Source organism: Rhinopithecus roxellana, chromosome 3 (assembly GCF_007565055.1).
Source record: "Rhinopithecus roxellana isolate Shanxi Qingling chromosome 3, ASM756505v1, whole genome shotgun sequence".
Lineage (NCBI taxonomy): Eukaryota > Metazoa > Chordata > Mammalia > Primates > Cercopithecidae > Rhinopithecus > Rhinopithecus roxellana.
Window position 1 is genome coordinate 34,356,611 of NC_044551.1, and position 13,925 is coordinate 34,370,535.

Below are 13,925 nucleotides of genomic sequence, written 5' to 3' on the forward strand. Positions count from 1 at the left end.
CATATATATATATGTATATATATGTGTATATATACAGTATTAGGTACAAATGGCAATTAACAGTCCCTACAAAAATTCAATTTCAGTTGAGGCTATGGCTCCTATGCCTTGGGATGGTTTTGAACTTCAAAACTGAAAAATACTGCTAAAATCTCATTTCCTTAACACAAAATTTGATTATATGTTCAGTTTAAGCTTCTCAGTCTAAAAATGGCTATAAGGTAAGTATTAAAAAGCCAGCCAACTGAGTGCAACTTTTCTCTCCAATCTGGCCAAGCTATTTTGTAGAAATTATTCCTAACTAGACTAGAAAATCTGTGGTGACTTCCAATGGTCTTGCCTACCTTACTGTCCGTGTTCACGTTTCAAACTGTGTCAACAAAGCCCGCACTTCGGGGGTCAGCTGCTTGGCAGCCTTAGCTGCCTCTGTGATAGCCTTGCGATACAGGCCCTTTCTCTTCTTATTAAAGCGTGACTGGAAGTTTTCTAAAAAGGGGGAGAGTTGTGAAAGAGCAAGGAAAGATGTTGTTGGAGACCCAAACCATGAAATACGGGCCTCCTGTCGGACTAAAAGGCCGTTATCTTTCCGGCTCACAGTTATAGTAAGAATACGGGCTGGCCACCAAGGGAAGCCATATATCTTGGCCCAAACAATGTCCCCTACACATATGGTCCTGCCATCTGGTGTGACGCATTTAGAGACGTTTTTGGAAAAGACTTTCATTTTCAAGGAATTACTGAGCTTTTTCTCTTCCTTTGAAGAGGAGGAAGTGGAGGAGGTGGAAGGTGCATGCATACTGCCTGGAGGAAAATCAAAGCTTTCAGAAGAACTACACTCAGAGTTGGAAGATTTCAAATCATCTGTGCTATCAATGCTACACACTGAAGCACTGGAGGAGTCAGATTTCTTTTGATTTAGGGTCATATAAACAGAGATATTGTTTTTGCTGCCCTTTTTGCCCAATGTCTGTGGTTCATCCTGCTCACCAGGCACATGCACTTCATTTGTGTCCTGAACCTCACTGCTGGCCTCTTCAGGGCCTTTTGAGGGACTCTGATTTTCTGAAGGGGCCTCACCTGCTGAGCGGGTAGAGGTGCAGCGAGACTGGGGCTTGGGTGCCATCTTGCCACTCCGCATTTTCTCAAGTCCTGTCTTCAGAGAAGAGTCATTTTCTTCATTCCTGTACCTCTGTGGTTTTAAACGAACCCGGGGTGGAAGGGAACCTGAGCTAGGATTCTGGTATCGACGTGTGAAATGGACTTTTGAATGTGCATTTTTGGAAGTAGAGGTTTCATTTTGCTTCTTTTGTGCCTTTTCTTTGGCAATTTTTAACACTTCCCGAGCTTTCACATGATCCATGTTCTTACTCTGGAGAACTTTTTTAGTACTTAACTGAGCTTTTGATGCATTTGCCTGAGCAGAAACTTTTACGACTCTGCCTCTGCTGTGAGCAATATTTGAAACCTTAACCACAGCATTTCTTTTCTGGCTTTCATTTTGGTTTTTCCCATCCACTTTATGGTCAGTTTTCAGTTTTTTGTTCACAGTAGTTACACTTTCATTTCTCCGTTTTTTATCTTCATATTTAGAAGAGTCACTTGCACTACTACCTTTTCTAATTTCCTTTTTTTCAGCAACAACACTGTTTTTACATTTATCACACAGAACTTGCCTGGGTCGTAGTTTAATAGCATTCATTATTGAAGTGGGTTCTTCCCTGTACATTTTTCGTTTGGGTCGCTTAATTTTCCGAGGAGGTGGCTGAGGTATTGATTGGTTATATGTGTCCCTGATAAACAAAGGGGGAGGATAAGGTGCTCCTTCATGGAAGAGAGGTGGTGGTTTGGAATTCCACAGGCTTTCAGCCAAACTCAGCTCGGGATGCGGGACAGGAGAAGGGTTATCAGGAACAGCACCATTTGCTTCACACTTGACTTCTGTCCCTTCTTGGAATGTATTACTTTGGAGCTGCATGGCTTCTGGTTTATCCTTATATTCCCTTTTGGGAAATACTGTCACAGGGATACCATGGGGCCCAAACCTTTGAAAGAAATGGAAGAAAAAAAGAAGACATTAAGTTAATATCTATAATTCAATTTCTTAAACGTAAACAACACCTGATGCTTATTTACATAACCTTTCCCGAAAACTACTTCATATTAAAAAACAAGAACACAAAAATCTACTATCTCTTCCCCCGAAAGTCCAGAGACCTTCATTTCTTTAGGTCCTATATTTTTGGTAAAAACAAACAGCTGCCCTAAGCAATGCAAGAATAGTTGACTATACTTAAAATAGGTATTTCCAGTATTGAATCAGAAAGAATGTTTTCTCAGACAGCTTTATGTTAAGCATCACATATATTACATTCACTGAACCATAAACAACATTTTCAGTAAATGCAACTATAACTTTTGTGAAACACACATATATTTCTTCCTCTGGTTATAACAGCTTTCAAAACTTCCACAAAGCAAATGCAGCCTTAACTATCCAAAACTATTTAATGAGTAAAATCCCATCTCAAATTTATTGGTTAATCACTGAAGATTCAAAGAAAGTTGCTCTTTTACTCTTGCATCCTAACTAGTTACCTATTCTGTCTCCCAAAACACAAAAATATCAAGAACTCAGATACTCAAACTACTTCCGAAGCAAATACTTACAGAGCTGTGGCTTTCTAACTTTTTAAATGATCTCATATTAATAAATATATTTGCACTGCAATCCAATAAAAACACTTATGAATGTATACATGCATCCATATATACATAAATACACAAACTTAAGCAAAAGTTTCACCAAGTACTTAACTGTGTATTTTGTGATACATAATTTCTTTTCTACTCTGGTCTACTTCATTTGTTTTAAGGCTAGTCAGACCCATTAAACTGATTTGAAAACTCTGTTACGGGTCCAGACCCTGTTTGCACACCACGGTACCTAATACAAATCTTTAAAATTCTCAGTTTTTAATAACCTTATTTGATAGAGTTAGAAATAACAGTGTTTTGGGCCGGGCGCGGTGGCTCAAGCCTGTAATCCCAGGACTTTGGGAGGCCGAGACGGGCGGATCACGACGTCAGGAGATTGAGACCATCCTGGCTAACCCGGTGAACCCCGTCTCTACTAAAAAATAAAAAAAACTAGCCGAGCAAGGTGGTGGGCGCCTGTAGTCCCAGCTACTCGGGAGGCTGAGGCAGGAGAATGGCATAAACCTGGGAGGCAGAGCTTGCAGTGCGCTGAAATCCGGCCACTGCACTCCAGCCTGGGCGACAGAGCGAGACTCCGTCTCAAAAAAAAAAGAAAAAGAAAAAGAAAAAAAGAAATAACAGGGTTTTAACGTGCCTGGGCTGAATACCAAGAACCTGATCCTTAAAATAAACCTTAAAATAAACTTGCTATACTAAGTTTTCTTCACATAAAATCAAATCACGCTACCAAATAATTTCACTATATATGTTAGCATGTTGACTGTATGCACTATTTGATTCCAACAGTATCTAACGCAATACAACTGTAATGCCAATCCTGTAAGACAAAGGGCTTAGATCTAAACCCAAAGATTGGCTTCGGGTAGTCAGTCACGTGGAACCTGCAAAACTAGATGCCAATGTTCTATATATGTCTATTTTTCTACATTACAAATCTTCAGTGTCCAGATTCTCCAAAATGTTTAAAAAAAAAAAAAGACAGGATCTCACTCGGTCATCCAGGGTACAGTGCAGTGGTACCATGACAGCTCACTGCAGTCTTAACCTCCTAGGCTCAAGCAATCCTCCCATCTCAGCCTCCCACGTAGCTGGGACCACAGACACACGTCACCATGACTGGCTAATTTTAGTATTTTTTGTAGAGACAGGGTTTCACTATGTTGTCCAGGCCAGTCTTGAATGACTGAGCTCAAGCAGTCTGTCCGCCTCAGCCTCCCAAAGTGCTGGGATTACAGATGTGAGCCACCGTGTCCAGCCAGAAATGTCCTTATGCTCCCAAAAAGGTTCAGAATACCTCTGCTAGGAAGAACTCTTGGTATTAGGTACTAACAGCTGTGGACAAACCTAAACGTGGGCAGGATTTACAAAGAGCCAGCATACACCAGATACTATTCTAGCACCTGAATACTCTTTTTCCCAAAGTCTTTGTTAGCTTGGCTACCACAAACCAGTAACTTACAGCAAATACTTACAAAACATAAAAAGGAAAGGCTTTTTTACCTATGGTAGGAAAAGATTACGTCTCGGCTAGTCCAAAAAAGAAAGGTACCCTCCTACTGTATCAGACTGCACAGAAAGTTGCTTTCTCCATTCTAACTTCTGGTAACCAAGTGTTTGTTTCCTGACTACTTAACTCAAAGTAACTTTAAACATTTAACGCTTTCTTACACAGTACACAGGAGCTCATTAACCACTTTTTCAAAAGATCACAGGACAAAAGAGGTGCTTCTTGTGTTTTAATGTAGAACCAACATAAACAATGTGACTTATTTGATGTAATACCACTACTTGCATTAACAATAACATTTTCTAACTCGTAAGAAGGCATCATTTTGCCTGCATCACACATTCACATGATGTTTCAATAGCTGAATGAAGAGAAGTGCCCTTCCTCTTATTGATTTATAAAATTTTTTTATAGAGACAGAGTTTCACTCTGTCACTCAGGCTGGAATGCAGTGGTGCAATCATGGATCACTGCAGCATCAACCTCCTAAACTCAAGCAATCCTCTCACCTCAGCCTCCCGAGTAGCTGGAACTACAGGCACCTGCCACCATACCCAGCTCCCTTCCTTTTATTAGGACTAACTAAACCATACTTACCTTAATGTTTGAGGTGAATTTTCACAGCTTTTATCAACTGTTTGTATCCTCTAAACTCATTTTTGCATGTGTAAAATAAAACACTATTTTCAACCTTAAAGGACTCAGATAAAGATCAATAGGTCAATACACGGCAGCCATTTTCCTTGGCTAAAATTTACTTTATTTAATTTGCTTCATGTAAGTGATTTAATCTTATTTTCAAACTAATAACCTAAAGCCTGAGGCACTGGCTCACGTCTGTAATCCTAACACTTTGAGAGGGTGAGGTGGGCAAATTGCTTGAGTCCAGGAGTTTGAGACCAGCCTGGGCAACACAGGAAGACTCCATGTCTCTACAAATAGAAAAATTAGCCTGGTATGGGGGTGTGTACCTGTGATCCCAGCTACTTGGGAGGCTGAGGTGGGAGGATTGCTTGAGCCCGGGAGGTCAAGGCTTCAGTGAGCAATGTTTGCACTATTGCACTCCAGCTTGAGCAACTGAATAAGACTTTGTCTCAAAAAAAAAAAAAAAAAAAAAAAAAAAAAAAAAAAAAAGGCCAGGGGCAGTGACTCACGCCTGTAATCCCAACACTTTGGGAGGCCTGAGGTCAGGAGTTTGAGACCAGCCTGGCCAACATGGTGAAAACCCATCTCTACTAAAAATACAAAAATGAGCTGGGCATGGTGGCACGCGCCTGTAGTCCCAACTACTCGGGAGGCTGAGGCAGGAGAACTGCTTGAACTGCGGAGGTCGCAGTGAGCCAAGATCGCACCACTGTACTCCAGCCTGGCGACAGAGAGAGACTCCGTCTCAAATAAAATAAAAATAAATAAAACAAACACAAAAACAAAAAACACCTAATAATTTACTAGAGGTTTTTTTGGTGGGGGAGTTGTTTTGTTTTTTTGAGACAGACTCTCACTATCGCCCAGGCTGGAGTGCAATGGCGCAATCTCAGCTCACTGCAACCTCCGCCTCCTGGGTTCAAGCTATTCTCATGTCTCAGCTACTTGAGTAGCTAGGATTACAGGCGCATGCCATCATGCCAGGCTAATTTTTATATTTTTAGTAGATGGGGTTTCACCATGTTGGCCAGGCTGGTTTTGAACTTCTGGCCTCAAGTGATCCACCAGCCTCAGCCTCCCAAAGTGCTAGAATTACAGGCGAGAGCCACTGCAACAAGCCAATTTTGCTAGAGTTTAGGGTCCTTCCCATATATTTAATTCATACTCTCAATGCAAGTATAGCCCAGCCAATTACTTTACAGCTGTTTATATCAAGTAATGGAATCTGATATGTTTATCTTTATGAAGTTCAGTAAGAATGTTACTATTTCGCAACTGGATTGTTTTTATTCTTTGCTGTTCCCACATAAGCATACAAAATACCCAAGTGTTAAATGCTTTTAATAACATAAGGAAGAAGCACCTAATTGTATAATGATGAGTGAAAACTGTAGTGAAAACTACAAAAAGGGGGAAAAGGGGGAAATAAAACCGGTAATTGTGTGTGGGTGGTGAATGCCTAGCAAAGCAGAAAAATGTATCTAAATAATAATAAAACATCCTCAAAGGACCAAAAAGATAAATCACTTTAAGAAATGGGGATCACATGTCTTCGCTTCATCTCAGTACTCATGCTGTCACCCTTACAGAGATAATACCTAAGGCAATGTTACCAAACTAAGGATGGAGACATTAATTTTGAAATCAATTTCAGGGGTCACACTATGATTAAAATAAAATCAGAGTGTAAAAGTAGAAGTAAATATCTGTAACTGCAATGAATCTGTTTCATACATGTATATAAGGATATATGGATCCAGATGTAAAACAGATTTCTAACCAGGCTAAAATGTTTGAGAGCCACTAACCTATGAAACTATAAACTTAATAAGAATAGAAAGCAGAAACAAAACTACAGTCCCGTAAAAACCCTAATTTCTCCCAGCCTGACCAACATGGTGAAACCCTATCTCTACTAAAAGTACAAAAAGCAGCCAGGCGTGGTGGTGCACGCCTGTAATCCCAGCTACTTGGGGGAAGGCTGAGGTTGCAGTGAGCCGAGATCATGCCACTGCACTGCAGCACTCCAGCCTGGGTGACAGGGCAAGACTCCATCTCAAAAGAAAAAAGAAAAAAGAAAAATAAAAATAAAACCCTAATTCCTCAAGTACAATCTGTGAAAAAATACATCACAACTCCTCGGAGTATTTGCAGTGGAAATTCCTAAGCCCTGCCCAAAACACAAATCATAAAACTTTCCTACAGTGGAACTGGGATCTGGTATTTTAGCAAGCACCTTGGCTTTAGCTTTTCCTAAGGGAAGACATTTATGTCTCATGTGAATGCTCACCAAGATTTTATTGAACAAGTGTTTAGGTGAAAGGCTGACTGGTATCCCTTGCTTTAAGTTTTCCAAAAGAACTTTCTACAAATACTCCCAAAAAGTTGAGTAATAAGATACTCTACCCACTTTGTACAGCATAAAGGCATGTGTTAATGTGACTCCTAACCCTTATCCACTTTCAGTCTTTAACCACTACTCAAAGATTCTAAAGTAAAACAATTCAGGTATTATGGCTTAATTAAAAATATTGCAACTGTCTGCAAATCTGTAATTCTTTGAAAATAAAACTTTCTGTGAATCTGTTATTCAACAAAAAAAAATTTCTTTCTAATTTAATAGAGAAGCAGTCTCCCTATGTTGTCCAGAGTAGTCTTGAACTCCTGGGCTCAATCAGCCTGCCTTCCATAGTGCTGGGATTAGAGGTGTGAGCCACCACAGTCGGCCTCAAAACTCTTTTAAAGTAAATGTCTTCTTAATAATTTAGGAGTAAGTGCCAAAAAAATTTTTTTTTTTTTTTTTTTTCGGAGACAGAGTCTTACTCTGTCACCCAGGCTACGGCGCAGTGGCCTGATTTCAGCTCACCGCAACCTCCACCTCCTGGGTTCAAGCAATTCTCATGCCTTGGCCTCCCAAGTGGGTGTGTGCCACCATGCCCAGCTAACTTTTGTATTTTTAGTAGAGATGGAGTTTCGCCATGTTGGCCAGGCTGGTCTCAAACTCTTGGCCTCAACTGATCGGCCCTCCTTGGCCTCCCAAAGTATTAGGATTACAGGCATGAGCCACTGCACCTGGCCAGTGTCAAAATTTTTTTAAGGGGGAAGAACACTAGGGTTTAATAGTTACTTTGTGTTGCCGGGCACAGTGGCTCACGCCTGTAATCCCAGCACTTTGGGAGGCCAAGGCAGGTGGATCACCTGAGGTCAGGAGTTCAAGACCAGCCCGGCTAACATGGTAAAACCCCATCTCTACTAAAAATACAAAAATGAGCAAGGCATGGTGGTGCACACCTATAGTCCCAGCTACTGGGGAGGCTGAGGCAGGAGAACGGCCCTGGGAGACAGTGGCTGCAGTGAGTCAAAATATCGCACCACTGCATGCACTCCAGCCTGGGCGACAGAGTGAGACTCCATTCTCAAAATAATAAAAAAAATAAATAAAAATTAGCTAGGCATGATGGCACATGCCTGCAGTCACAGCTACTTCGGAGGCTGAGGTGGGAGAATTGCTTGAGCCATGATTGCACCACTGCACTCCAGCCTGGGTGACAGAGACCCTGTCTCAAAAACAAACCAAAAAAAGGTCATGAGCAGGAATGGTGGCTCATGCCTGCACTTTGGGAGGCCAAGACAGGAGGACAGCCTCAGGTCAGGAGTTCAAGACCAGCTTGGTCAACATAGCCAGATGGTGTCTCTACAGAAAAAGGAAAAAGAAAAAAAATAATAATACCCAGATTCATTTTTTATTTTGAGCCAATGATTTTAGAAACTACCTTGCCTTACAAACAGCAGCAGACTAAATCACAGAAGAGGTAAAATTGAAGCAAGCTTATTGTGGTTCATATTTCATCTCTTTGTAAGACTGGTTACGATGTCAAAGTTTAACCTGAGAAAAAATGAAACAGCTAAATGCAAAAGAAAATTTTACCACAAAAAATTAAAAATGGAATTACAATACAATCCAGGAATCCCATTTCTGGGTACATATCCAAAAGAATTGTAAGCAGGATCTCAAAGAGATATTAGCCAAAAAGGTAGAAAGTGGAAGCAACCCAAGTGTCTACTGACCTATGAAAGGACAACAAAGTGTGAGCTAGACAGAGATATATAGATATACAAATATATTATACAAAATAATGTTTTCAGTCTTAAAAAGGCTGAAATCATAGGCCGGGTGTGGTGGCTCATACCTGTAATCCCAGCATTCTGGGAGCCTGAAGCAGGCAGACTGCTTGATGTCAGGAGTTCAAGACCAGCCTGGCCAACATGGTGAAACCCTATCTCTACTAAAAATACAAAAATTAGTGGAGCATGGTGGTGCATGCCTGTAATCCCAGCTACTTGGGAAGCTGAGGCACAAAAACTGTGTGAACCCAGGAGGCAGAAGCTGCAGTGAAAAGAGACCATGCCACTGCACTCCAGCTGGGGTGACAGACTGAGACTCTGTCTCCAAAAAAAAAAAAAGGCCGGGCGTGGTGGCTCAAGCCTGTAATCCCAGCACTTTGGGAGGCCGAGACGGGCGGATCACGACATCAGGAGTTCGAGACCATCCTGGCTAACACGGTGAAACCCCATCTCTACTAAAAAATACAAAAAGCTAGCCGGGCGAGGTAGCTGGCGCCTGTAGTCCCAGCTACTTGGGAGGCTGAGGCAGGAGAATGGCGTAAACCCGGGAGGCGGAGCTTGCAGTGAGCTGAGATCCGGCCACTGCACTCCAGCCCGGCGACAGAGCAAGACTCCATCTCAAAAAAAATAATAATAAAATAAAATAAAATAAAATAAAATAAAAATAAAAATAAAAGGAAGTCATAGCACATGCTACAACATGAATAAGTCTTGAGGACATTAAGTAAGCCAATCATAAAAAGATACTGCATGAATCCACTTACATGAGAAGTATCTAAAGTAGTCAAATTCACAGAAGCAGAAAGTAGAATAGTTTATAGCAGGTGGAAAAGGAGAAACGGGAAGTTGTTGTTTAAAAACTATTGAATTTTAGTTTTGCAAGATGAAAAACTTCTGGAGATCTGTTTCACAACAATGTGAAAGTACTTAACACTATTGAACTGTATCCTTAATGGTTAAAATACATTTTGTTATTTTTTTTCACAATTTCAAAAACCTTTTAAAAATGTGTATCTAAGGCAGGCACGCCCATAGTCCAAGGTATTTAGGAGGCTAAAACAGAAGGATCACTTGAACCCGAGTTCGAGGCCATCCTGGGCAACACAGAAAGAACCAACCATTTAATAAAATAGGCCGGGCGCGGTGGCTCAAGCCTGTAATCCCAGCACTTTGGGAGGCCGAGACAGGCGGATCACGAGGTCAGGAGATCGAGACCATCCTGGCTAACACAGTGAAACCCCGTCTCTACTAAAAAAATACAAAAAAAAACTAGCCGGGCGTGGTGGCGGGCGCCTGTAGTCCCAGCTACTCGGGAGGCTGAGGCAGGAGAATGGCGTGAACCCGGGAGGCGGAGCTTGCAGTGAGCTGAGATCCGGCCACTGCACTCCAGCCTGGGCGACAGAGCGAGACTCCGTCTCAAAAAAAAAAAAAAAAAAAAAAAAAAAAAAACACACACACACACACACACACACACACAGCCGGGCGCGGTGGCTCAAGCCTGTAATCCCAGCACTTTGGGAGGCCGAGACGGGCGGATCACGAGGTCAGGAGATCGAGACCATCCTGGCTAACACGGTGAAACCCCGTCTCTACTAAAAAATACAAAAAAATAGCCGGGCGAGGTGGAGGGCGCCTGTAGTCCCAGCTACTCGGGAGGCTGAGGCAGGAGAATGGCGTAAACCCCGGAGGTGGAGCTTGCAGTGAGCTGAGATCCGGCCACTGCACTCCAGCCCGGGCGACAGAGGCAGACTCCGTCTCAAAAAAATAAAAAATAAAAAATAAAATATGAAACAATGAAAAAAATGTATATCTAGCTAAATATAGAGGGGAAAGTTTTATGAGAAGCAATACATTGGCACAGTAAAGAATTATTAGTGCAAGGGAAACTGGAAACAGTAATTACATAGCGGAGAAACAGCACAACACCCTAACCTGAGAGAGAATCAAAGTATACATTGCCAGTGAGGGCACATGGCTATCATGGGCCTGCAGATGTGGTGTTCCGGAGAACGCCAACATTGCCTGCCTAACCTAACCCTCTCAGGAGTAAATATCTGGTAAATCCAAACTGAGGAACAGTCCTTATTACATAATTGCTACATAATTATATTGCAAGTAAATGTAATACATAATCATTTACTAGAGGAGAAAAAACACATTGAAGGAAATTTCTATTGGAAAAATTGAAGAAATAATGAAACATGAGATACAAAGTAAAGTACTCTATCAATGCTTCTTTAATTTGAAAACTATACTGTGGCTACAGTTTTCCTTTGATTTTAGAAAAGAAATGCTCAAGCATAAGTAAAGGAGAATGATGTCTTCAACTCAGCCTCAAACAGTTCAGGAGACAAATTTATTTACATAGAGAATGACAAATTAAATGTGGCAAAATGTTACAAATGACTCTCTCTAGAAAGACTTTACAAGAATTCCCTGCTATGTTTTAAATTATCTAAAAATAAGAAGCTAAAAAAGTAAAAAGCATGAATTCAGTTTACTTAGTTCCACCAATACTTCTATGCAAAGAAAGCACACAAAAAAGAAAATCTATCCCACTTAAGTGCAAATGCCAGCAAATTCACCTCAATTATCACTAAGCATAACTCTATATGAGACATATTGAGACCCCCATCTCTTAAAAATAAATAAAACGCTTAAAAAACAAGTATGCTAACTGGTCTGATGGTATAAAACAGTCTCAACCCTAGGTCACAGCTTCAGTAGGTGAGACCAGAATGTACCAGTCAATGCTAAATGAGGTTACAGTCTTCGGAAGGAAAGAAATCACCGTGGATTAGTGATCAGGAAATGGGCTTTGTAGGGAATGGGACCTAGAAAGGCTCAAGCAGATTAAGTGAAGAACAAAACAGAGAGTGGTAAATGAAGACTAGTTATCCATTCTGAATATTACTAAGGATTCAGAGGCTTAAATAAGCAATAAAATAAAGGTGATCCATCTGGCAGGAAAAGAGGAGGGCATGTTGGTGAGTGTGCCTGAGTGGAGAGGGCTGTCAGTTTAAGAGTGTGATAGATGGAGAACAACCAGTCTCTTAATAAGAAGGCTGGATGGGAGCAGTAGCTCACGCCTGTAATCTCACACTTTGGGAGGCCGAGGTGGGTGGATCACTTGAGACCAGGAGTTCAAGACCAGCCTGGCCAAAGTGGTGAAACCCCACCTCTACCAAATATACAAAAAAATTAGCCAGGCCTGGAGGTGTGCGTCCATAATCCCATCTACTCAGGAGGCTGAGACAAGGGAATCGCATGAACCTGGGAGGCGGAGGTTGCAGTGACCTGAGATGCACCACTGCACTCCAGCCTGAGCAACACAGTGAGATTCTGTCTCAAAAAAAAGTAAAGAACTTAAAAAGAAAAAGAGGAGACTGGCTGAGAGTGATAGTGATGGCTCATGCCTATAATCCTAGTACTTTAGGAGGCTGAGGCAGGAGGATCACCTGAGGCCAGGAATTTTGAGATCAGCCTAGGCCACATAGGGAGACCCTATCTCTACAAAAAATTAGCTGAGTGTGGTGACAGACACTTGTGGTCCCAACTACTTGGGAGGATGAGGTGAAAGGATCGCTTGAGCCCAGAAGGTCAAGCCTGAAGTGAGCCGTGATGGCACCACTGCACTCCAGGCTAGATGACAGAGTGAAACTTTGCCTCAAAAAAAAAAAAACAAAAAACAGAGAGAGAGACTAGCGAAGTCTTCTGTCTAGTGATGTGATTAAATGTGTCTAAATTACTTTGTTAAAAATGTGGCCAGGCATGGTGGATCACCTGAAGTCAGGAGTTCGAGACCAGCCTGGCCAACATAGCAAAACCCCGTTTCTACTAAAAATACAAAAAAATTAGCCGGGCGTGATGGTGGGTGCCTGTAATCCCAGCTACTCATGAGGCTGGTGCAGGAGAATTGCTTGAACCTGGGAGGCGGAGTTTGCAGTGAGCCGAGATCACGCCACTGCACTCCAGCCTGGGCAACAGAGCGAGATTCCATTTCAAAAAAAAAAAAACTTAAGCACAGCTATTCTAGTCTGATCCCATCATTTAAAAATTACAAAGAAGAGCACAAAAATAATTTCCTTTCCATTATATTCTCAAATATGAGCCCTTTTCCATAATGTTTAGAAAGCATACTGGTGGCCAGGCGCTGTGGCTCATCCCTGTAATCCAAGCACTTCTGGAGGCCAAAGCAGGAGTATTGTTTGAGCCTAGATGTTCAAGACATTGTCATTACTAAAAATAAAACAATTAACCAGGTGTGGAGGCACAGGCCTATAGTCCCTCTTATTCAGAAGGCTGAGGCAGGAGGATCACTTGAGACCAGGAGTACAAGGATGCAGTAAGCTATGATCATGCCACTACACTCCAGCCTGGGCAACAGAGACCCTGTCTCTAAGGGAGAAAAAAAAAAAGAACAGGCCAGGCACGGTGGCTTACAGCTGTAATCCCAGCATTTTGGGAAGCTGAGGCGAGCAGATCATAAGGTCAGGAGATAGAGACCATCCTGGCTAACACGGTGAAACCCTGTCTCTACTAAAAATATAAAAAATTAGCCAGGCGTGGTGGCACACGCCTGTAGTCCCAGCTACTCAAGAGGCTGAGGCAGGAGAATCACCTGAACCTGGGAAGCAGAGGTTGCAGTGAACCGAGATCACGCCACTGCACTCCAGCCTGAGCGACAGAGTGAGGCTCCATTTCAAAAAATAAAGAAGAAAAACGGAAAAAAGAAAGCAAGCATGCCAGAAGGGGACTATAGGGACAAAACTTACCTACTAAAAGACTGTAACAATTTCCTCATAAGCCATCAGCCCCAGGTGCTAATGAGAAAAAAAGATTAAGAAACACCCCCACACTCCACTGTGCAAGCAACTGTCACCTCATTCCCTAGTAAAATTTTGTCATTCTTCCAAATTAAAAGGGGAAAGTA

At 41.9% G+C, this 13,925-nt stretch overlaps 1 protein-coding gene across 14 annotated transcripts in view; it reads right to left on the minus strand.

Annotated features, from left to right (window-relative positions):
• The window catches only part of PWWP2A (PWWP domain containing 2A), a 64,938-nt gene that overhangs the window by 33,055 nt on the left and 17,958 nt on the right, over positions 1 to 13,925 (minus strand). For 7 of the 14 annotated variants that reach the window (XR_004056317.1, XM_030927059.1, XM_030927060.1 and 4 more), the window contains exon 2: positions 1,078 to 2,042. Coding sequence is in view for 13 of the 14 variants with exons in the window: in XM_030927059.1 (XP_030782919.1) it covers positions 1,078 to 2,042 (965 nt within the window). In the remaining variant the exon portion in view is untranslated. Of the gene's footprint in view, positions 1 to 344; positions 2,043 to 13,925 lie in introns of all 14 variants that reach the window. The other 7 variants (XM_030927057.1, XM_030927063.1, XM_030927062.1 and 4 more) reach the window with 1 other exon arrangement.